General features: G+C 39.6%; 1 protein-coding gene across 1 annotated transcript in view; it reads left to right on the plus strand.

The window, feature by feature from the left end:
- The first annotated feature begins 244 nt into the window (after window positions 1-244).
- SRD5A2 (steroid 5 alpha-reductase 2) overlaps window positions 245-25181 on the plus strand; it is a 49064-nt gene continuing 24127 nt past the window's right edge. The window contains exon 1 of the mRNA XM_055399863.2: window positions 245-541. Within this exon, the coding sequence (XP_055255838.2) occupies window positions 261-541 (281 nt within the window). The 5' untranslated portion in view covers window positions 245-260. The remainder of the gene's footprint in view (window positions 542-25181) is intronic.

Genomic DNA, 25181 nt, shown 5'->3' on the forward strand with positions numbered 1-25181 from the left:
GGGCCCTGGACACGACGTTGGCTCCACGAAAGCCTTCGTCCGTTCTCCTCCTGGCTGCTTCCCAAAGTGCCAGCCTTACAAAAGGGGCATCGCTGCGAGCCTAGCCAGGGCTGACCGCACCGGGATGGGAAGTAGGATTCAGGGGCGGGAGCCAAGGCCGAAGGGGCGGACGCGGGGTGGCGTCTAGCTCTCCATAAAGGGATCGTGGGGGCTCGCTCTCTACTGCGCTGGTAGCGGCCACCGGCAGGGAACACGGCGCAATGTCTGTTCGCTGCCAGCAGAGTCCGGTGCTGGCAGGCAGTGCCGCTTTGGCCGCCCTGGGGGCACTGGTCCTGTACCTCGCGGAGCCCTCCGGCTACGGGAAGTACTCCGAGAACCTGATGCCCGCGGCTATCCGTCTGCCCGCCCGCGCCGCCTGGTTTCTGCAGGAGCTGCCCTCCTTCGCGGTGCCCGCGGGGATACTCGCCGGGCAGCCCAGCTCTCTCTTGGGTCCGCCTGCGACTGTGCTTCTGGGCCTCTTCTGCGCACATTACTTCCACAGGTAGCGTTTTCCTTTGAGGGCGCGGAGTGGAGCGCACCGCCAGGCTCCCGGCGTCCAGGAGCGCAGCGCGCGGGGCGCATGCAGGATCGCAGAGGGGAGGTGCGGGCGGCTGCCAGGAGCGTGGAGTGCGGGGCCAGGGGAGCATCTGACAGCGCCGGGGCTGCCGGCCGGACGCCGGCTAGTGGAGAAGCGATCGTGGGCAGACGCCGCCTCCGCTCTCCGCGGCTCCTAGCACTTCTCAGGTCTGCTTCGAATCCTTTGACTGCGCTGGGGGAAGAGCGGGGCGGGAGGCGACCTGGAAAGCTCAAGCTGGGCAGAGCTGTTGGCCCAGCGGTAACCCCTCCGATTCCGCGCGATCCCGTGTCACCTGTGGCGTCTTGCCCATCTCCCCTTCTCATTCCTTCTTTGACTTTCCTTTAGAGGGTGCGGGCGGGCTGGTTTTGAGGTCTTGAGGGAGCCCACGTAGTGGCATTTCCCGAAGGAAATGTAGCTCAGAGGCTCCGGGTCAACTTTTCTCGGCAGGGAGATGGTCAGAGCCAGACTTAAATGGTGGGAAAGAGAGTGCAATGGGAGCGCACGGGCCTGAGGCAGAGTCCCACTTCTCCGGGCCCACGGAAAAGGGACCGCGCTCACCTTTCGTTTCATGTTTCCCTGGTACATAAGTGTGGATGAGTTGAAGTTAACTTAGAGCCCAAATGTTCTGAATGAAAAAAATCCCAAGTTCAGGAGAAATTTACCTTCTGGTCTGAGACGGAAAGAAAGAAACCAAGGGATTTCAGGATTTGGAGAATGCTCAAAAGAGACTCATAGGGGAAGGAACAAGCGTTGATTCAGTTGCCCACCATGCCTAGTCATTTGCCACCTGCAGTCCCATGTAGCCGCGTTGTAACTTTGTGAGATATGCATTTACTGTGCCCATTTTATAGACTAAAAAACTAAGGCTGTCTAAGGTTAAGTGGCTGAATGAAGATGATACAGGTAGTGCCCAGCCAAATTAAAACCTAAGCCTGCGAAACTCCCTGGCTCAAGACCTTCCCACCATGTTAAACGGGTAGCTACTCTGTAAGGAGAAAACAGAATTCATAGAGAAAAGTTGCCAAACCAAACCCAGAACTGGAACAGAAGCACAGCCTTTTTTGAATAGAGAATTTATGGGATCAAAAAATCAAGGAAATCTAGGTTAGGCATTAGGGTAAATAATTTGTCTCAAAGCTGAAAGGCACGATCCTCTCTCATAATGGATCATGAGGGAAAAGTGATGCCTCATTTTGGGAAAAGGAAGTGTAGAAGAAGTTTTAAACTGTCTTTTCTTATAACCTCTTCTTATCCTCTGGATCTTTTTTATTGGTTAAGATTTAATATTTATGCAATTTTAACTGAATTCTCACTCTTTTAATAATTATTGCCAAGCAACCATTTTATAAATGGTTGTCCTTTCTGGATTTTATTTTACCCAGATTTTAGTGGTTTAATTTGCACAGAAAGAAACACATTAGATGCAGAAGGTTAGAGACGAGCTTTTGACTTCACTTGTTTTCTGAAAGCATATTTAACAGAAAAAATGTGATTTTTATCAGAAAGTTACTTTTAGCACCATAAACAATATTTTTATGAGTTCATTTCATCTTACAGTAAAGATTCGTGTTTTCTGATAATCCTTTAAACAAAGAATTTTAGACTTCTTTTTAAAGCCAAAAGGTACTTTTCCTTAATAAATTATGACAAGTACATTAAAAGAACCAAGGAAGTAATTACTCATAAAATGAATACCAACATACTGTTCATCTTATTCAGGGGAAATTTAAAATGTAAGTAAAGGATCTGGGGACCAAGTCTGCCTGCAGGAAAATTCCCGCTAAAAACACAACTCTGGGTGAATGAGTTGTCCCTGAGGAATGAAGATGTGCTGTTTTGTGCATCATTTCCCTTGTGTGAACTCTTTGTTTGAGTCCACCGGACTGTTGAATCTGCTATCATTTTGAGTGCTTACAAGGGGTTACCCCAAGCACTGTTTGAGTTATCTATAATCCTCATACCAGCCCATTAAGGAAGTTCTATTATCACCTCCATTTTGCAGGTGGGAAACTGGGGCCAAAAAATGATTAAATAACTTGCCCAAGGTCACACAGTAACCAGGGAGCTAGGATTTAGATCCATGGAGTTTGAATCCAGATCTCAGGCTCTTAGCTACCATGATAAACTGTTTTATATTTGTTCTTGCTGTCTTGTTCTTGCCCTTTAAAAAACTATATTTAGGTTTAAAGTTATTTTTTAAGTTATAAAAATAATGAATGCTTACTATAGAAATTGTGGAAAGTACAAAAGTAGAAAAATTTCGATAATTTCAGCACCCGAGTACATTAATTGTTAATGTTTTGGGACATTTCCATCAAGGCTTTAATTTTTCTTGGTAGATTTTTATACATGCTTGCTATGTTGTATATATAGATTTCAGTTCTACCTGAGTACTGTCCATAATAAAAATTCCCCACATTATCATAGAATCTTTGTAAATATCACCTTAGTGGCTGCTTGTTATTACACTTATCCTAAAAACAATAATTTATCTATCCGTTAATTTATAGTTTTTGAAATAATTTAAATAACTTTTACATAGAAGTTTTATTAAATGGGACAATTTGTCTTTTTGTTTAGGCTAGGTTAAATAAGGCTATGATGTACATTTTTTCATCTAATAATTTTTCAGAAGTCAGGACCATTCTCTTAGCCAGGATTCCCAGAAGTGGTTCAAAGATATGAGCATTTTGAGTTTAGGTTTTAGAAGTCATTTGCGTTGATAGTGAGGGCACATTAAAAAAAAGCTCCAGACTGTCTTGGTTTTATCCTGTCCTGTGCATAGCTATGACACGGAGAATATGATGGAGGGAAAAGTGTTCACAAGAAGGCTGGTTTATCTGTGGCTTAGACACTTTTGGAAAATGTCCTTTGGGACTATTCAGAAAGCAATATGTCCCATAGGATAGAAGGTGAAACTTTGTACTTTTCTCCATACAAGAATGACATACTAGAATGTGATTTTCACAAGGGCAAAGATGTTTGTCTCATTTGTTCGTGGCTGTGTCTTGGTGTAGAACGTGTCGGTAAGTAGCTGGTACTCACTAAAATTTGTTGAATGCATGAGTGAACTCTTCTTCTGACATCAGTAAAGGCAGTCAGAAATGTGGGAGAGCTAGCAATTACTTAGGAATCATTGCTGAGATTGCATGGCTAGTTCAACTCAGATCATTCTCTTCCCTTCAGAATCTATTGTTGTGGATATTTGGATGGTTTAGCTACATGAAAATGACTGCTGTGTAAGCATGTTGCCTAATCCCACGTCTAAAGTTGTTTAAAGTCAGAATTTTCTCACCTCTTGTTGACCTTGATTATAGCCTGGAACGATAGTTTGCCCCTACTCCCTGATTGATCATTTTCTCAACTTGCCATGGTGTTTCATGCAATAGTCATCACACCACCTAAGCCTGGGGGAAGCTGAAGTATTTTCAAGACTTGGGTGTGACCTTGGTGCTTAGATGAAAAAGAAAAATCTCTTTTCAAAAAAAGGTGTCTATTTCCTTCCTTGAGGCACATCCAGAAGCAGGGGTATTACACACATTAGAATCTATTTGAATTTGAAGAGAACTTTTCTGTAGTTTAGATGCTGAAACTAATGATGTTTTCTATTCAGCCAAGTATGGCTTCAGTAAGAGGTCTTTTTGCTTGATTGCTCAGTTCATCCTCCAGAGCATGAATCCTCCATTCTTCAAGACTCATATCATCACTTCCTCCAAGAAGCCTTCTCTGAGTCCTTCCTCCTTTTGTAAATCAAGATGTGGTACCATTCCTTGGGCTTTCATAGCATCCAGGGTGGCCTTCCACACTTGATCATAATTCTGTTTTAAAGAAATGTCACATCTGTCCAGGCTCCTCGTTTTATGGAAGCGGAGAACCACAGAGTTTAGTCAATTAGGGGCAAAGAAGGGACTGGAACTCGAGTTTCCTGTTGTGCCCTGTCAGTGCTTCTCCAATCTTATGACCTGCACACATCTCAAATATTCAGAAGTAGTCAAACCTTGTGAAGGAAGTTAGTTATTGGCTGAAAATCAGAACGATGATTAATGTGGACATTGGAAACCATCTTAACAAATCTCTCCTCCTACACACTGAGAAGAAAGGCCCATGCAGAATAAACTGAATTCTTGTGGTCACTTAATCATGTGTTAAGGACATTCACGAGGCATAATTTGGATCAATTAAGATTAACTGAGAGACTCTTTAAAACAGGGGTCAGCAAGCTTTTTCTGCAGAAAAGCTAGATGGTAGCTATTTTAGGCTTTGCACTAGTACAATCTCTGCTACAGGTACTCAACTCTGCTGTTGTAGCATGAAAACACAGACAGTATGTAGAGGAGTGAGTGAGGTAATGTTCCAATAAAACTTTATTTACAAAAACAGGTAGTGGGCTGTATTTGGTCCGTGGGTCCTATTTTGCCAGTCCTTCCTTAAGAAAACCATGAGTAGCATAGCTTTACATTTAGTTCTCTGTTAATTCCATCATAAAATTGTGTTAAATCCTGTATAAAAGCGGTGGACATGGTCTAAGAAAATTCTGCCAGCTTTTAATAGGAATTTGGTAGTAAATCTCATTTTCTGAGGACTCCTGGGTTCTGAGTCCTTTATTTGAACCTTTGTGGGAAATAGTAGGAGTCTTGGAGTTTACATTCTAAATTGGATGACATCATAAGCACATCTGAAACATATACAGCTATGTTTGCCAGAGATGTAAACAAGTTTTAGAGATCTTGACCACTTTTACCACACTGAAGAAGGGACCAACTTCTTACTCATTTTAAGTCTAATTTAATGTCACTTAAAAAGAACAAACATGATAAGGAAACAGCGATCCTTGTTGGTGAAGTGATGTATATGAAGTTACATGGTGAGGAAGGGGCAGAGTGGGGCTTGAACTTGGGTCTCCCAATTCTCTATCAGAGTTCCATGAGCTCAGAACTGTACTGGGCCCTAGGGGAACACAGAAAAGAAGTACAATAGCTGGTCCTTGCCCTCTGGGAGGAAGGCAGGAAAACGCATCATAGTGTGTCTGAAAGTTTGGTGGTGGCAATGTCAGTGTGAGAGGTCCAGTACAGGTGGGAAAATGCAAATTGAGGGACATGTGAACCACGGTCATGCTACTGAATGTGCTGAGGTCTCTGGTGCCTGAGTGTGCAGATAGGTGGGTGGGTTTTGAGGAAGCCCAATAAATGATACCTCTGTTCCCCACCCAAGTTCATAATCAACTAAGAGACCCAGGAATTAGGCAACTAGGGACAAATTACCACCCTTATTAGTGGTAAAGCTGGTTTGGGGCAACATGGTTTCCATTTGGGATCCTAACACTGCCCCTCAGAAATACTCAGCAACAACAACGGCTGAATACCACAAGCCTTACGCAGTAGTGCCTGTTCTGGAAAGACAGCAGAATGAGAGAAGGCCTGAGCTGCAAACATTCCTTGAGAGGTCCTGCTTTCAAATTTACCATTTATTCCTCCTTTCCTGAGAGGAAATAAGTGCAGGAGAGTGGAACGGCCAGGAGGGATACTCAACTGAAGGGCCCTCAGTAAGTCCGAGGGAAAATATGAATGTTTTCTGTTACCAGATAGACAATGAAAATTGTTAACCTACTGATTTTTGCCAGAGCCTGGCAACTTGGTTCTGGAACCTGGGGCAATTCCCATTTTGCTTTTTGACTCCTTGCCACATATGGCAATGGGGATATCAAAGGCTGGATTCAAGATGTTTAAAAAGTTTCTGCGCTCAACCCAGCAGCCTTTGAGGAGACTCATCTTAGCATAGGAGCTCTAAATTTTAAAACCCTCTGAACTGGGGCCAGCAGTGCAATTTGCCTTCCATTTGGTTATGGAAGGGAGATAAAGGAAGGAGAAACCAACAGTTATTGAGCTCCGGGTGTTCCTGGAATTATGCTATGTGTTTTATATCAGTTATCTCATTTTGTCCTTGAGACAATTGCTGTTATTAATGTGATTTCAGAAATAACTGCTCTCTGCCTGATTGTGGTGATTGGTGGGAGTGAAGGGGAGTGGTGAGCAAGCACTTAGCTGGTCCTCAAAGGATGGTCTGTTCCCAGATTTGTGAATGGGAATGAGATGTTCAGTCAAGGAAAGGGGGCTGTTTGGTAACCTATGACTTAAAACTGCCCTATGCACCATATGCGCTCCATCTTAGAATACCTCTCCTCTTTTTAATATCAAATCTCTTTTTTTTTATCATGCCATAATATCTGATCCTACTATCAAAGCCTTAAATCAGTTCGGGGCCATTTGCAAGGTTCTTCCATTATACTTCATGTTGTCACGGCTGATCCTAAAAGTTACTGTGAAGAAACTAAGGCCTTTTGCTTTTGACAGTTTTCCTATTTGACAATGAAAAATCCCAAATCCTTTCCTGCGTGCATTCTTTGTTTCTCGCTCCTGCTTCTGTCTGTCCTCTTTCAACAGCAGTGCTTGGTCTCACTTCAGTCTCCCACTGAATGTTCTTTACTTACTAAAAGTTCCCTATCTGATAAACAAATCTAAATACTAGTGTGTTGGGTCCTTTGTTTTCTTGTTATTGAATTTTGAAAATTCTTATATATTCTAGATACAAGTTCTTTACCAAATATGTGCTTTACAATTAGTTTCTCCTGGTCTGTATGACTTATCTTTTTTCATTCTCTTAACTGTATCTTTTGAAAAACAGAGGTTTTTAATTTTAATGAAGTCCAGTTTTTCTATTTCTTTTCATGCAATTATATCTAAGAAACCTTTATCTAGTCTAAGGTCACATAGATTTTCACTTGTTTTCTTATAAAAGATTTATTGTTTCAGGTTTTACATTTTTGTCCATGACCTATTTTGAGTTAATTTTTATATAGGGTTAGAAATATGAATCAAAGTTCTTTCTTTTGCATATGGATAGCCCATTGTTCCAGTACCAATTGTTAAAAATACTTTTCTTTCTCTAATGAAATTGCTCCTGCACTTCATGCTATGAACAGATACTTTGCTAAAGAAAACATATGAATGGCAAATAAAAACAGGGAAAGATGCTCAACATCATTAGTCATTCAGTTCAGTTCAGTTCAGTTACTCAGTCATGTCCGATTCTTTGCAACCCCATGGACTGCAGCACACCAGGCCTCCCTGTCCATCACTAGCTTCCGGAGTTTACTCGAACTCATGTCCTTTGAGTTGGTGATGCCATCCAACCATCTTGTCCTCTGTCGTCCCCTTTTCCTCCTCCCTTCAATCTTTCCCAGAATCAGGGTCTTTTCCAGTGATTCAATTCTTCGCATCAGGTGGCCAAAGTATTGGAATTTCAGCTTTAGCATCAGTCCTTCCAATGAATATTTGGATTGATTTCCTTTAGGATGGAATGGTGGGATCTCCCTGTAGTCCAAGGGACTCTCAAGAGTCTTCTCCAACACCACAGTTCAAAAGCATCAATTCTTCGGCACTCGGCTTTCTTTATAGTCTGACTTTCACATCCATACACATACACATACAATCTCACATCTCACATCACATAATGTGATCTCACATCACATTAGTCATTAGGGAAATGCTAATCAAACTACAATGGGATACCAGTATGTTTCTATTAAAATGGCTGCATTAAAAAGACTGAACCTACCAAGTGCTACTGAGGATGCAGAAGACTAGAACGTACATTGTTGATAGGAATGTAAAATGGCAATCTCTTTGGAAAACATTTTGAAGTCTCTTAAAAAGTTAAACATAAACATACCATGTGACCTGCCCATTCCATTGCTAGCTCTTTTTCCAAGCAACATAAAAGCATATGTTGACACAAAGTCTTGTATACAAGACTGTTTCTAGCAGCTTCATTTGTAGTAGCCAAAAACTGGAAACCACCCAAATGTCCATCAGAAAATAAATGAGTAAACAAACTGGTATAGCCAAATAATCGAATACTACTCCACCATAAAAATGAATGAACTATTGATGTGAGCTACAAGGATGAAGCTCAGAATAATTACTCTGGGTAAAGAAGCCAAGCAAAAAAAGAGTGCATGCTTTATGACTTCATTTGCATACAACTCTGTGAAATCCAGACTCATCTATGGAACATGATGTACATCAGTGGGGACAAAGGGAGAGACAGAAGGATGAGATTATGAAGAGTATGAACAAAATTTTTGTGGAGATGGATACGTTCGTTATTTTGATGTCATGGCGGTTTTAAAATTTATCAAACTTCATGCTTTAAATATGTGCAGTTGATTGTTAATTATCTCTCAATGAAGATTAAAAAAACTATAGGTAGACCTATGAAAAAACTGTGTGTATGTGTGGCCTTGTGTCACTGAGAATTGTTCAAACTTTCTGTGAGGCAATGTTTAACAATAGCTGAATAGCTGTTCACTTTCTTCCCCCTAGGAATTTCACTTGGGGAGAATACTCAAGGGAAATAGTCCAAAAGAAATAAACAATTTACATAAAATTATGGTGTTACGGTTCACAACTGTAGAATACTGGAAGTTACTTAAATGCTCTACTATTAAGGGCTGATTGTAACTAATATGAATGAATATTATGTATACTTCAAAAATATTAGCTTCTTGGATCTGTGTCTGTGATGAAAATAAGTATAATGTATAAGGTCATTTAGTGAAGAAATAGCACAAAATGAATATGCTCTGAGAAATCCCCATCAACACTTATGAATTAATACATTAATAAAGTGATGGTAATAGCTGATAATTTTGGTTTATAGATTTGTATGTAATGTTTTCAAAGTGTTTAGTTTTATAACTCTCCCTATACCTAATAAAAGGAATAATACTGACATTATGAGATTTTAAGTTACCTTGCTAGCTACATAATTAAATGCCAGTAGAGATCAAGACATGTCTATAAGAATGGATAAACACAAGGTTCTACTGTATAGCACAAGGAACTATTGATATATGCAATATCTTGTGATAAACCATAATGGAAAAGAATATATATGTGTATAGTGGAGTCATTTTGTAGTACATCAGAAATTAGCACAACACTGTAAATCAACTATACTTCAATAAAATGATAAATTAAAAGGAAAGATCTTTCTATAAATAAGAAATTTTTTTTCTCCCATCCTTTTGGAGGCCAGAAGGCATCAGCTGGGTTCCCTGTGGAATCTCTAAAGGGAGATCCTTCCTTGCCTCACTCAGCTTCAGCAGCTGCCTGCATTTCTTGTCTTATCTCTGTCTGTCTTCACATTGCCTTTTTCTCTGTGTATCTTTCTTCTCTTCTTCTCTTTCTTATCTTCTCTTCTTCTGCTCCTTTCTTGTGTAAGGATACTTTTAGCATCTATTCAGATTACCCAGGATAGCTTCATCTTCTCAAGATTCTTAATTTAATCTCATCGTTTGCCATGTAAGAATATTCACTCTTTTGCTATAATGAAGTAACAGTCACAAGTTCTGGGGATTAGGGCATAAACATGTTTTGGGGGCCAGCATTCAAACCACAACACAAGGTCCATAATTAGACCTAAGCTTGGATGGCATGCACCACTGACTCATTCTTCATTTAGTCACTTTTGCATTTGACCTGTACTTCCCACTCTCTAAGATGTCCAAAACCATTACTTACATTGACAGTATCATCTGAGTCTATAGACAAGTGACTGTTTATCATCAGTGTTATTTCTTGGAAAGCACTTGGGAAAGTAGGCCAAGGGCTCAGAGGACTGGTTGGCCTAATGCTCTTTGGCATTCAGAAAGGCTCCTACAAGGAAAGACCTCTTGGTGAGTTCTGCTCCAAGAAAATAATTTTGGGGAAACTCTATTTTATGATCGTTTGATTTGAGGCAACTCAAAACCTTCACCAATTCTGGCTTTAAATCTGGAAAAGTTTGATGCTCATTTTACGACAGAACAGTGTGGTGTTGCATTAATCAGGACTCTTTCAATTTCAAGTGACAGAAAATTCAAGTAGGTTTAAGTAAAATCTGAATTTATTACCTTTCATAACTGGAAAATTCTAACTTCAGGTCCAGATTGATTTAGTGGTTCCAAAGATACCATCGAGATCTGGCTTCTCTCTGCAGCTGTTGGCTCTACTTCTTTTACTGGCTCTGTTTTCAGAAAGGCTGTCATTTGGTGGTAGTAAGACAACTGTAGTTGGACATGACTGAGTGACTAAGCACATCCTCTCAGATCCAGGGCGTGTGGAAAAGAAGAGTTTTAGAAAAAACATAAGCAAAACCTTATTGGAGTTTATTGAGTTTATATGCCCATCTCTGAAATAACCAGTGTAATAGGGTTATCCTTGCTCTGATTGGCTGAGAATGAACCTTTTCACAGGATAATATGGGAAGGAAGTAGATCCCTGGTGGAGAACCAGGGTAGTTACCTAAGGAGGAAGAATGAATGTTGGGCGGCAGATGCAACAAATGACTACCAGAGATGCAACAAGATCCTTGAACTAAAATGATTGAAAAACCAAACATGGATTCTTTTGAAGGGCATGTGGAATTTTTTTCCAATTGGTTATTTTGATCTTAATTTTCCTTTCCAATTGGAAATGAGTGAATTGTTTTGAAGCAGAAGACCCTCTTTTAAATCTCATCTCTGATGTCCCTTTGTAACTGTTTGGCCTTAGGAAAACTACCACACCTCCGTGAACTTCGTATTCTTCTGAATACTGGCCTAGCAATAGTAACACACACACACACACACACACACACACACGCACATTCAGAATAAATGCCTTCTTCTCAGGACATCAGGATGCATTAACAGAATAAGCCTACCTGAACACAATCTGATTGGTATAAAAAAACCATCTGCCCCAATAATTCTTTCTGTGGCCTTGAAATATGTCTGAAATCCTACCATTCAAGTATTTTCTTTGATTTAAAGCAGCGTATCTCCAGAGAGCCAGGTAAAGAATTCTAAGCAACTTTCAAAAATTCCAAGGAAAGCTAACAGGAAATCTTGCATCACTGACTACTCTTTATCTGCCATATTAGAGAGGATGAACCAGAGAAAGTCACCTGTGAGATGATTTTTGTTACCGCTTGCAAGGTAATTATTAAGACCTTGAGAAAAATGCTTTCTCTATCCTTCCACATCTATTTTAGGATTCTTGTCTCACTGTTTCTCCTTTCACTCAGGCAGGGCCTTCATGTTCTCTAGGGATACCCAGTGCCATAGGGAACCTCCACATTGAAAAGCTCGATCTAGAATTCTCCTTTCCCCAAGTGTCTCAGGTTGTGAAATGACCTCTCTTCTCCATAATTACAATTCTCATTTTCACACTGGAGCTGATGTTAGGTAGGGTGAGTGGCATCTGATTATTATTTGTTAAAGTATTTATGCAAAGCATGAATGAGGGACAGGCTCAACTTTCTTTTGCGGGTAATATTGATATTTCATCTTCTATTTTGGTATAAGAGTTTTTGAGAAGGATATTTGGGTCTTTTTTTCTGGTCACCTAGAATCAGTTGCAAATGTACTCTTAACAGGTGCTAACTCTCACTTCTGAGAGATTATTGCCCATAGGTTTTAGGTGTCACTTAGAAGATAATAGGAAGTAGAGCACCCTGAGAGAGTGGGACAAAAGAATGGCAGGTTTCAATAAAAGAATTGGAAAGAAAAGATTTGAGACTGGGGAATTTGCAGGAAAAATAAATCTTTTGGGATATGGCCATGTATGTCTGTGTCATGCATGTCTGGAATTGTGAGAATGGAGGAGAAAGCAGGAAGCAGCAGGAGAGGGACCTGCAGAGAATATGCTATGAGCAGACAAAGACTAGGGCTCAAAGATCATTTTCACATTGGTCTTAGGCTGACCCTTGGCTTTATACAGAGAAACTCTAATGATATATTTCCTTGGTTTGGAAAGAAACAGCCATTAAGTTCTAATATGTGCCAGTTACATTAATCACACTGTTTAATTCTTTCAACAACCTTCTGAGGTTGGTTGTTATTATTGTCCTTTCATAAAAGGGAAACTGAGGTTCAGAGGAGTTAAGTTGCCGAGATCATTGTGGTTAAAAAAATATATCTCTAGATTTTTTTGACGCAACTTCCTTGAAAAGATGGTACCAAAGAGATAGTTAAGAGTTTTTTATGTATTCTAAATTCTAGTTCTTTGTAAGATATGTGGTTTGCAGATATTTCCCCCAATTGTGCAATTTGCATTTCCATTCTCTTAACAGGGTCTAATGAAAACCAAAACTTCAAAGATTTTTGGTGAAGTCCAATTTATGAATTTTTACTTTTATGGATAATTCTTTGGGATGTTCTGTAGAGACAATCATGTCATTTTCAAACAAGAACAATTTTATTTCTTCCCTTCTGATCTGTATGCTTTTAATTTTTTTCTTGACTTATTGCTCTGATTAGAATTTCCAGCACTTTGTTAAATGAGAGTAGAGAGATGAGACATCTTGTCTTCTTTATGATCTCAGAGGGAAAACATTTAGTCATTGATCATTAAGTATAATGTTAGCTGTAGATGGACTTTATCAAGTTCAGAAACTTTCCCTTTATTCCTATTTCTCAGTGTTTTTATCATTAATGAGGGTTGAATTTCATCAACTTTTTTTTACAATGATTGATATGATCATAATAATCTTTTTATTTTTCTGTTAAAAAGTTGAATTGCATTGATTGATTTTGGATTGCATCCCTGGAATAAATCTTACTTGCTTGATCATGTTGTATAATTATTTTTATATATTGCTGACTTCTATTTCTTAATAGTTTGTTAAAAATTTTCGTGTCTGTGATCATGGGTTTTAGTAGCTCGTAATATTTGTTTCTTTGTACTGTATTTGTCTGGTTTTTGTGTTAGAGTAACATTAGCCTTATAAAGTGAGAAGATTGAGTAGAATTAGCATTAAATTATTTTTAAATGTTTGGTAGAATTCTCTAGTGAAACCATCTGGACCTGGAGTTTTTTTTTTTTTTTTTTGAGGACTTTTAAAGTTATGAATTAAATTTCCTTAATAGCTATAGGGCTAGTCAAATGGTCTATTTCATTAGGGCAAGTTATGATAGCTTGTGTCTTTCAAGGATTTAATCCATTTCATCTAAACTGTCAAATTTATGCATGTATCATGGCTTCCCTGATAGCACAGTTGGTAAAGAATCTGCCTGCAATGCAGGAGACCCTGGTTTGATTCCTGGGTCAGGAAGATCCATTGGAGAAGGAATAGGCTACCCACTCCAGTATTCTTGGGCTTCCCCTGTGCTCAGCTGGTGAAGAGTCAGTTTATAATGTGGAAGACCTGGGTTCAATCCCTGGGTTGGGTAGACCCCCTGGAGAAGGGAAAGGCTGCCCGCTCCAGTATTCTGGCCTGGAGAATTCCATGGATTGAATAGTCCATGGGATTGCAAAGAGTCAGACAAGACTGGGAACTTTCACTTTCACATAGTTATTGATAGTATTTCATTAATATCCTTTTGATGTTTGCAGGTTCTGTTTCTTTCCTGATTATGTTTTCTCTTTTTTCTTTATTAGTCTCATTAAAGGTAAATTTTATTCATATTTTCAAATAATTCATTTTATTGCTGTTTTAATATTTTGAATTTTATTGCTTTTTTGCTCTTATCTTTATTATTACCTTCCTTTGGATTTATTATGCTCTTTTTTTCTAGGATTTTAAAGTAGGGGTTTTGAGACCTTTCCTATTTTCCATTGTATGTATTTAGTACTACAGAATTTTCTGTGAGCACTGGTGAGATGTGGCCAGATTCTGGAAATATTTTGAGGTAAAGCTAGTAGAATTTGCTAATAGATTCTATGTAGATTATGAGAGAGAAAAAGAGAGAGATGGGGAAGAAGTCAATGATGATTCAATGTCTTCAGTCCAAGCAAGTGGAAGAATGAACTGAGATGGGGCAGGTTCAGGGGTGTGCAGGTTTTGGAATGAGTGGGGAATCAGGGGTTTGGGTGTATTAAATTTGTGAAATCTTTTCAACTAAATGTTTAGTAGGAAGTTGGCTATATGAATCTGAGTTCAAGGACTGTAGATATCCTGACTGGAGGCATACATTTGGGAATTGTCATGTTATAGATGATAATATTAATAAAAGGTATGAATCTAGATGTGATCATATCTATAGGGCTATACATAAAGACAGAAAGAGTCCTTAGCCCTGGGGCACTCCACTAATTAAAAGTCAAGGGAATGAAGAGAAACCAGCAAAAGGAAATGAAGAGAAGTCAGTAAGGTAGGAGAAGAATCAAGAGAAAGTGGTGTGCTGGAAGCTGAATGAAGACAGTGTTTCCAGAAGGATGGCGTGATCATCGTGTCAAATAAGAGAGCTGAAAATTGGCTCTTGGAATTGAAGATATGGAGGTCTCTGGAGGTCTCACCAAGATCAGTTTCTGTTGGGGAGAAGAAGGGCAAAAGGAGAAACAGACACAGAGACGGCAAGTATAGACAACTCTTTTGAGGAGTTTTGCTGTAAAAGAAAGCAGGAAAATGGGGTAGTGGATAAAGGGGGAGATGGAGTTGAGGACGGAGTTATTACCATACATAGCAAGTAAATATATACATGGAAGCCTTGTATTTTATATATAGAATTTGAATTCATTTTGATTGACAATGAAATCTAAAATTTCATAAGTGAACAGTCTTCAATAGGCTTGATAATCTCAGCAATAGCATTTATGTTTGAAGAAGGCTTAGTTAAATATGAGATGGTCTATGCAAGATGTATAATTTTAAAGTTTTTTCTTTAGTTTAATTTGGATGTGCAATTTCAGTTAACCCTTTCCAATAAGCATCCCCTCAAATGAATATTTACTTAGCGGTGATAGAAAACTTTATATTTACATAGTGCTTATCAGACTTTGATTCAGAACAAACACAGAGGAATGAAAATTTACAATAAAAAGTGTAGGAGGGAATTAAAGTGAAGTGGTTCCAAACCCCAGGGAAACTGAGTCTCAGGTCATGCTGGATCTGAAGGTAAACCTCACCTGCAAACCTCCACAGCACTAATGGTTAGCCTCTTGGGTGTTCTCTCCTTCCCTCTTCATTGTTCTTACTACTTTCTGCACTGAAACTCTCATTTTAGACTGCTCCCAGCTTTCCAAGAGCAAATTTTTCCCAATCAGAATGATTTTATTTGTTCTCCAGGACTCTTGGCTTTCCAGAGCTTTTTGCCTGTGCAGCTAGGTTACATTTACCAGTCACTGTTGCAGTTGGGTGGTGCCAAAGGAATGGAAGTGGGAGTAATATATGCTACTTCTAGTCTGCAGCCTGGCCCTTAAGAAAACCTTTACACAACCCTCCACACTGTTTTTGTCTGCTGGTCGGAGGTAGAAGATGCCTTGAAAGAGCCTGGATCCTCACTGATTATGGAGCAGAGCATTGTGAACAGCACTGTGCTATGACTCAAGCAAAGAATGAGTTTTAATATGGGGAACCTCTTGGGAGTTGTTTGTTGTAGTAGTGAGCCTGTCCTGAGTAATAGGTACTCCTTTGGATGAAATATGATTGAGTATTGACTTTTCGTTCAGATTCTTAGAAAGTTCAGAAGGGGGCATACATGGTTTAAAGAGTGGATACATGGTTTAACTTGCAAAATGGCTGCATGCACTATGTCCTGGGTTTTCAAAAGGCAAGGACTTTGCCTTTGGGCCTGTTTTGGGGGTATTGATGGCACTTACAGTGCCACATTGGGAGGCCAACAACTATTTTTTTTAATAGCCTTTCTTTAGCCTTTAGAACTACTATACATACGTATGTATCATTATGGTTTTGATGAAGTCCAATATATTTACTTTTTTCCTTCTTGGCTTTTGAAGGATTATTTTCCCAGGTAAAAAACTGTTTGACAGTTTTTTTTTTTTTTGGGTCAGACTACTGAATATGTCATTCCACTGCCTGCTTTCCTTCATGATTATTCTATTGAATGTGATGAGTTTCTTCTCTATTGCTGTTTTCAAGATTCTCTGTTTATCTTTGGCTTTCATCAGTTTAATCATGATATACATAAATTTTGATATCTGTAAATCTATCCATTGGCATTCACTGAACTTCTTGGATGTGTTGATTAGTGTTTGTCATCAAATTCAAAAGTTTTTGGACATTACTTCTTCAAATATTCTTTCTGCCCCTTTGTCATTATTCTCTCTCTGTCCTACAGATTTCTGAACCTCTTTATTTTTCTCTATTCCTCAAACTGGAATAATTCAATTAAACTGTCTTCAACTTCATTGATTCTTTCTTCTGCCTGCTCAAGTCTACTGCTAAGTCCATCTAGTGAACTTTTCATTTCAGTTGTTATACTTTTCAACTTCAGATTTTTATTTGGTTCCATTTTATAATTTCTATCTCTATTGGTATTCTCTATTTTATAGTCTCTCATTCTTATAAATTCAAGTCTTTAGACATGGTTTCTTTTTGCTCTTTGAACATATTTAAAATAATTAATTTAAAATTTTTGCCAAGTAAATCCAGTGTCTGGTCTTCTCAGAGACAATGTTAGTTGGTTGCATTTTCCCCTATGAATGGCTCATAGTTTCTTGTTTCTTTCAATGTTCCATAGTTTATTGTTGAAAATTATAATACTATGTAACTACTCTGGAAATCAGATTCTCTCTGCCTCCTAGGGCTTTTTGTTGTTACTGTTTGCCTAGTAGCTTTTCTGAACTTATTCTTTGAAGCCTTTGTCTTCATTGATGTGGCTGAAGTCACTACTTGGTTTTTTAGTGACTAGTTAATGATCAGAGATTTCCTAAAACGCCTGAAACCGAAGTCTCCCAGTCTTTGCCAAGGTCCTCTGTGTGCATCTTAAAGAAGTCTTTTAACAACCACCCATGCGGTTTACAATTCTGCTTTGGCTTCACTTACTACTTGCTCAAACCTCAAAGTTAATCAGAAGTGAGAGCTTAGGAAAATTTCAGGTCTTTTACAAAATATTTATTTATCTATGGCTGTGCTGGGCCTTCACTGCTGCACGTGGGCCCTCTCAAGTTGCAGTGACCTAGGGTTACTTGCAGTGGCTTCTCTTGTTGCAGAGCATGGGCTCAGTAGTTGTGGGCTTCATTGCCATGTGGCATATAGAATCTTCCCTAATCAGGGATTGAACCAGTTTCCTCTGCATTGGCAATTGGATTCTCAACCACTGAACCATCACGGAAACCCCAAGTCTTCTTTTAAGCATATGCATGATAATGTATGATATTATCAAAGCTCCTATGGGCATCTCATTTCTCAGTCTTTCCTTTTAAGCTTTTTGATTAGTTTAATATTGTCCCACCTGTTATGCACTGCCTCAGGCCACTGTGGTGCTAAAATATTTTTAAAAAACACCTCCCAAACCCAGAAACTTTTAGCACTGGGTAAGTCTGAGTGAGGGGGACTAAAGATAAGTCTTTTGAGTGGAATAATCAGCAGGAAACCACCAAACAAGTAAGATAATGACTTCTCTTTGGAAATGAGGCTTTGAAAGACCTCAAGCCCTGTTTTGCTGCCTCCAAACCCAGGAATGGATGCTGTTACTTTTCAAGGCTGTGCAGAGCTGGTAAGGGGAAGATAGGATTAAGGTCAGTTAAAAATACCACAAAGCTTGTTATCCTTCCTGAGATTCAATCTTTTTCTTACTTAAATGCTCCCTGTGTTGCTGCGAGCCTTGGTTGGTACCCAGAGCTCTTGAACACTTTTGCTGTTAGGGGCACTGATCCTCCAAGCAATTGAAAATCCATGCATAACTCATAGGCAGTCCTCCATGTCCATGGTTCCTCCTTATCTGAGGTACCGCATTCATGAATTCAACCAACCTACCTTTCATAGTACAGTACTGTAGTATTTACTAGTGAAAAAAATTTGTAGGTGAGTTGACCCAGGCAGTTCCCACCCCCATTATTCAAAGGTCAACAGTATTTCTGACATTTGGGAGTGTGCGTTTAACAAGTTGGTTTTCAAGTTCACATGAAGAATAAACAATGAAGGGCATCTTGAAAATCCTTAGGAAGAGTAATGATATAAGAATAGCCTCAGCTAGTATTAAAACATATTTTATTTTAAAAAAAGATTTATTTCTTTATTTTTGGCTGCACTGGATCTTTGTTGCTGCATATAGGCTTTCTCTAGTTGTGGCCAGCAGGGGCTACTCTTCACTGTGGTGTGTGGCTTCTCACTGTGGTGACTTCTCTTGCCGTGGATCATGGGTTCCAGTAATTGTGGCACACGGGCTTAGCTGCTCTTTGGCATGTGTGGGATCTTCTCAGACCAAGGACTGAACCTGTGTCCCCTGCATTGGTGGGCTTTCCTAGTGCCTCAGATGGTAAAGAATATGCCTGCAATGCAGAAGACCCAGGTTCCATCCCTGGGTTGGGAAAATCTGCTGGAGAACGGAATGGCTACCCACTCCAGTATTCTTGCCTGGAGAAGTCCATGGAGAGAGGAGCCTGGTGGGCTACTGTCCATACTGTCCTGGGATCACAAAGAGTTGGACTTGACTGAGTAACTAACACTTTGACTTTCACTTTCCCCTGCATTGGCAGGTGGATTCTTAACCACAAAACCACCAGGGAAGTCCAAGACAAATTTTAAAAGTACAATTATTAAAAGTGTAGTATTGGCTATAGATAAATCAATGGAACAGAAGCAAGAGTCTAGAAGAGGGACCAATGTGTATGATAAATTTGTGTATAGTACCAATGGCAGTGTGTGTCCGTGAGAAAGGGATATTTAGTATATTTACTAAGGAAAAAATTAACATTGTACAGGAGGTAGTGACCAAAATCATCTCAAAGAAAAAGAAATGCAAGAAGGCAAAATTGTAGTCTGACGAGGCCTTACAAATACATGAGAAAAGAAGAGAAATGAAAGGCAAAGGAGAAAGCGAAAGATATACCCAACAAGATGCAGTGTTCCAGAAAAGAGCAAGGAGAGATAAGAAAGCCTTCTTAAGTGAACAAAGCAAATAAATAGAGCAAAACAATAGAATGGGAAAGACTAAAGATCCCTTCAAGAAAATTAGAGATACCAAGGGAGCATTTCATGCAAAGATGGGGACAATAAAGGACAGAAATGGCAAGGACTTAACAGAAGCAGAAGATATTAAGAAGTGGGGATAAGAATACACAGAAGAACAGTATGAAAAAGGTCATAATGACCCAAATAACCATGACGCTGTGGTCACTCACTTAGAGTCAGACATCCTGGAATGTGAAGTCAAGTGGGCCTTAGGAAGCATCACTACGAACAAAGCTAGTAGAGGCGATGGAATGCGGGTTGAGCTATTTCAAATCCTGAAAGATGATGCTGTGAAAGTGCTGCACTCAATATGCCAGCAAATTTGGAAAACTCAGCAGAGGCCACAGGACTGGAAAAGGTCAGTTTTCGTTCCAATCCCAAAGAAACGCAATGCCAAAGAATGTTCAAACTACCACACAATTGCACTCATGTCACATGCTAGCAAAGTAATGCTCAAAATTCTCCAAGCCAGACTTCAACAGTACATGAACCGTGAACTTCCAGATATTTAAGCTGGATTTAGAAAAGGCAGAGGAACCAGAGATCAAATTGCTAACATCCGTTGGATCATTGAAAAAGCAAGAGAGTTCCAGAAAAATATCTACTTCTGCTTTATTGACTATGCCAAAGCCTTTGACTGTGTGGATCACAACAAACTGTGGAAAATTCTTCAAGAGACACCAGACCACCTGACCTGCCTCCTGAGAAATCTGTATGCAGGTCAAGAAGTAACAGTTAGAACTGGACATGGAACAATGGGCTGGTTCTGAATCAGGAAAGGAGTACGTCAAGTCTGTATATTGTTACCCTGTTTATTAAACTTCTATGTAGAGTACATCATGTGAAATGCCAGACTAGATGAATCACAAGTTGGAATCAAGATTACCAGGAGAAATATCAGTAACCTCAGTATGCAGATGATATTACCCTAATGGCTGAAAGAAAAGAGGAACTAAAGAGCCTCTTGATGAAGGTAGAAGAGGAGACTGAAAAAGCTGACTTAAAACTCAGCATTCAGAAAACTAAGATCATGGCATCCAGTCCCATCAGTTCAGTTCAGTTGCTCAGTCGTGTCCAACTCTGTAACTCCATGGACTGCAGCACGCCAGGCCATCCTGTTCATCACCAACCCCCAGAGTTTACTGAAACTCGTGTCCATTGAGTCCGTGATGCCATCCAACCATCTCATCCTCTGTCGCCCCCTTCTCTTCCTGCCTTCAATCTTTCCCAGCATCAGGGTCTTTTCCAAGGAGTCAGCTCTTCGCATCAGGTGGCCAAAGTATTGGAATTTCAGCTTCAGCATCAGTCCTTCCAATGAACACTCAGGTCTGATTTCCGTTGGATCTCCTTGCAGTCCAAGGGACTCTCAAGCGTCTTTTCCAACACTACAATTAAAAATTATCAGTTCTTCGGTGCTCAACTTTCTTTATACTCCAAATCTCACATCCATACATGACTACTGGAAAAACCATAGCTTTGACTAGACGGACCATTGTTGGCCAAGTAACATCTCTGCTTTTTTAATATGCTGTCTAGGTTGGTCATAACTTTCCTTCCAAGGAGTAAGCGAATTTTAATTTCATGACTGCAATCACCATCTGCAGTGATTTTTGAAGCCTCCAAAAATAAAGTCAGCCACTGTTTCTCCAGTGAGGGGACATCACTTCATGGCAGGTAGATGAGGAAAAATGGGAAAAGTGACAGAATATATCTTCGTAGGCTCCAAATCACTGCAAAAAGTGACTGCAGCCTTGAAAGAGAGACACTAGGCCAAGGATCTGCGTGGCTTTGCACCCACTGGGACCTCAACCTGAAGGGGCTCCCAACAGGAGTGTGGTGCATGTGTGGGACTTCCTTGTGCAACAGCTCTGACTTAGGGGAGTTTTCATGGTTAAAAACCACCATTTTCCTTAGAAAAGCTGTTGCCATTTTGTGGGTTAATCTGTGTGGTCAGCGGCGGCCCTGCCGACAGCTTTTGGAAACCACCCACACAAGGAGGATTCGCAACTTGCCTGCCAGCTACTGTTCTGTGAATTTGACTTCTCCAGGCTGCCCAAAGTCACTCCAAACCCATTGACATCTCATAACTCATTACTGGACACTTCATTGCACTCCAGAGAGAAGAAATCCAGCTCCACCCACCAGAACACCAACACAAGCTTCCCTAACCAGGGAACCTTGACAAGCCACCCGTCCAACCTCACCCATAGCGAGGAAACTCCACAATAAAGAGAACTCCACAAACTGCCAGAAGACGGAAAGGCCATCCCAAACACAGCAATATAAGCAAGATGAAGAAGCAGAGAAATACTCAGCAAATAAAGGAACAGGATAAATGCCTACCAACCCAAACAAAAGAGGAAGAGACAGGGAACCTACCTGATAAAGAATTCCGTATAATGATAGTGAAATTGATCCAAAATCTTGAAAACAAGTTGGAGTTACAGAAAAACAACCTGGAGACAAGGATTGAGAAGATGCAAGAAAGATTTAACAAGGATCTAGAAGAAATAAAAAAGAATCAATATACAATGAATAATGCAATAGATAAGATCAAAAACACTCTGGAGGGAACCAACAGTAGAATAACAGAGGCAGAAGATAGAATAAGTGAGTTAGAAGACAGAATGGTAGAAATAAATGAAACAGAGAGGAAAAAAGAAAAACGAATTAAAAGAAATGAGGACAATTTCAGAGACCTCTGGAACAATGACAAATGCCCCAAAATCCGAATCATAGGAGTCCCAGAAGAAGAAGACAAGAAGAAAGACCATGAGAAAATACTTGAGGAGATAATAGTCGAAAACTTCCCTAAAATGGGGAAGGAAATAATCACCCAAGTCCAAGAATCCCAGAGAGTCCCAAACAGGATAAACCCAAAGCGAAATACCCCAAGACATATAGTAATCAAATTAACAAAGAACAAATATTAAAAGCAGCAAGGGAAAAGCAACAAATAACACACAAGAGGATCCCCATAAGGATAACAGCTGATCTTTCAACAGAAACTCTTCAGGCCAGGAGGGAATGGCAGGGTTTACTTAAAGTGATGAAAGAAAATAACCTACAGCCCAGATTACTGTACCCAGCAAGGATCTCATTCAAATATGAAGGAGAAATCAAAAGCTTTACAGAAAAGCAAAAGCTGAGAGAATTCAGCATCACCAAACCAGCTCTCCAACAAATGCCAAAAGACCTTCTCTAGACAGGAAACACAGAATGAGTGTATAAACTCGAACCCAAAACAATAAAGAAAATGGCAACAGGATCATACGTATCAATAATCACCTTAAACGTAAATGGGTTGAACGCCCCAACCGAAAGACAAAGACTGGCTGAATGATACAAAAACAAGACCCCATATATGTTGTCTACAAGAGACCCACCCGAGGGACACATACAGACTGAAAGTGAAGGGCTGGAAAAAGATACTCCACGCAAAAGAGACCAAAAGAAAGCAGGAGTAGCAATACTCATATCAGATAAAACAGACTTTAAGACAAAGGCTGTGAAAAGAGACAAAGAAGGACACTACATAATGATCAAAGGATCAATCCAAGAAGAAGATATAACAATTATAAATACATATGCACCCAATATAGGAGCACTGCAGTATGTAAGATAAATGCTAACAAGTATGAAAAGGGAAATTAACAATAACACAATAATAGTGGGAGACTTTAATACCCCACTCACACCTATGGATAGATCAACTAAACAGAAAATTAACAAGGAAACACAAACGTTAAATGATACAATAGACCAGTGAGACCTAATAGATACCTATAGTACATTTCACCCCAAAACAATGAATTTCACTTTCTTCTCAAGTGCACACGGAACCTTCTCCAGGATAGATCACATCCTGGGCCATAAATCTAGCTTTGGTAAATTCAAAAAAATTGAAATCATTCCAAGCATCTTTTCTGGCCACAATGCAGTAAGATTAGATCTCAATCACAGGAGAAAAACTATTAAAAATTGCAACATATGGAGGCTGAACAACACGCTGCTGAATAATGAACAAATCATAGAAGAAATCAAAATATACATAGAAATGAATGAAAATGAAAACACAACAACTCAAAACCTGTGGGACACTGTAAAAGCAGTGCTAAGGGAAAGTTCATAGCAATACAGGTATACCTCAAGAAACAAGAAAAAAGTCAACTAAATAACCTAACTCTACACCTAAAGCAACTAGAAAAGGAAGAAATGAAGAACCCCAGGGTTAGTAGAAGGAAAGAAAAAACCTCGAATAGCCAAAGCAATCTTGAGAAAGAAGAATGGAACTGGGGGAATCAACCTGCCGGACTTCAAGCTCTACTACAAAGCCACAGTCATCAAGACAGTATGGTATTGGCATAAAGACAGAAATATAGATCAATGGGACAAAATAGAAAGCCCAGAGATAAATCCACGCACTATGGACACCTTATCTTTGACAAGGGAGGCAAGAATATAAAATGGAGAAAAGTGGTGCTGGGAAAACTGGTCAGCCACTTGTAAAAGAATGAAACTAGAACACTTCTTCACACCATACACAAAAATAAACTCAAAATGGATTAAAGATCTAAATGTAAGACCAGAAACTATAAAACTCCTAGAGGAGAACATAGGCAAAACACTCTCTGACATAAATCACAGCAGGATCCTCCAAGACCCACCTCCCAGAATATTGGAAATAAAAGCAAAAATAAACAAATGGGACCTAATTAAAATTAAAAGCGTCTGCACAGCAAAGGAAACTATAAGCAAGGTGAAAAGACAGCCTTCAGAATGGGAGAAAATAATAGCAAATGAAACAACTGACAAAGGATTAATCTCAAAAATATACAAGCAACTCCTGCAGCTCAATTCCAGAAAAACAAGCCACCCAATCAAAAAATGGGCCAAAGAACTAAACAGACATTTCTCCAAAGAAGACATACAGATGGCTAAGAAACACATGAAAAGATGCTCAACATCACTCATAATCAGAGAAATGCAAATTAAAATCACAATGAGGTACCATTTCACGCCAGTCAGAATGGCTGCTATCCAAACGTCTACAATCAATAAATGCTGGAGAGGGTGTGGAGAGAAGGGAACCCTCTTACACTGTTGGTGGGAATGCAAACTAGTACAGCCACTATAGAGAACAGTGTGGAGATTCCTTAAAAAACTGGAAATAGAACTGCCATACGACCCAGCAATTGCACTCCTGGGTATACACACCAAGGAAACCAGAATTGAAAGAGACACATGTACTCCAATGTTCATCGCAGCACTGTTTATAATAGCCAGGACATGGAAGCAACTTAGATGTCCATCTGTAGACTAATGGATAAGAAAGTTTTGGTACATATACACAATGGAGTATTACTCAGCCATTAAAAAGAATACATTTGAATCAGTTCTAATGAGGTGGATGAAACTGGAGCCTATTAGCCAGAAAGAAAAACATCAATACAGTATATTAACGCATATATATGGACTTTAGAAAGATGGAAATGATAACCCTGTATGCGAGACAGCAAAAGAGACACAGATATATAGAACAGTCTTTTGGACTCTGTGGGATAGGACGAGGGTGGGATGACTTGAGAGAATGGCATTGAAACATGTATATTATCATATGTGAAACAAA

The sequence above is a fragment of the Moschus berezovskii genome, chromosome 11 (genome assembly GCF_049115385.1).
Source record: "Moschus berezovskii isolate FMDL1 chromosome 11, NW_MosBer_1.0, whole genome shotgun sequence".
Taxonomy (NCBI): Eukaryota; Metazoa; Chordata; class Mammalia; order Artiodactyla; family Moschidae; genus Moschus; species Moschus berezovskii.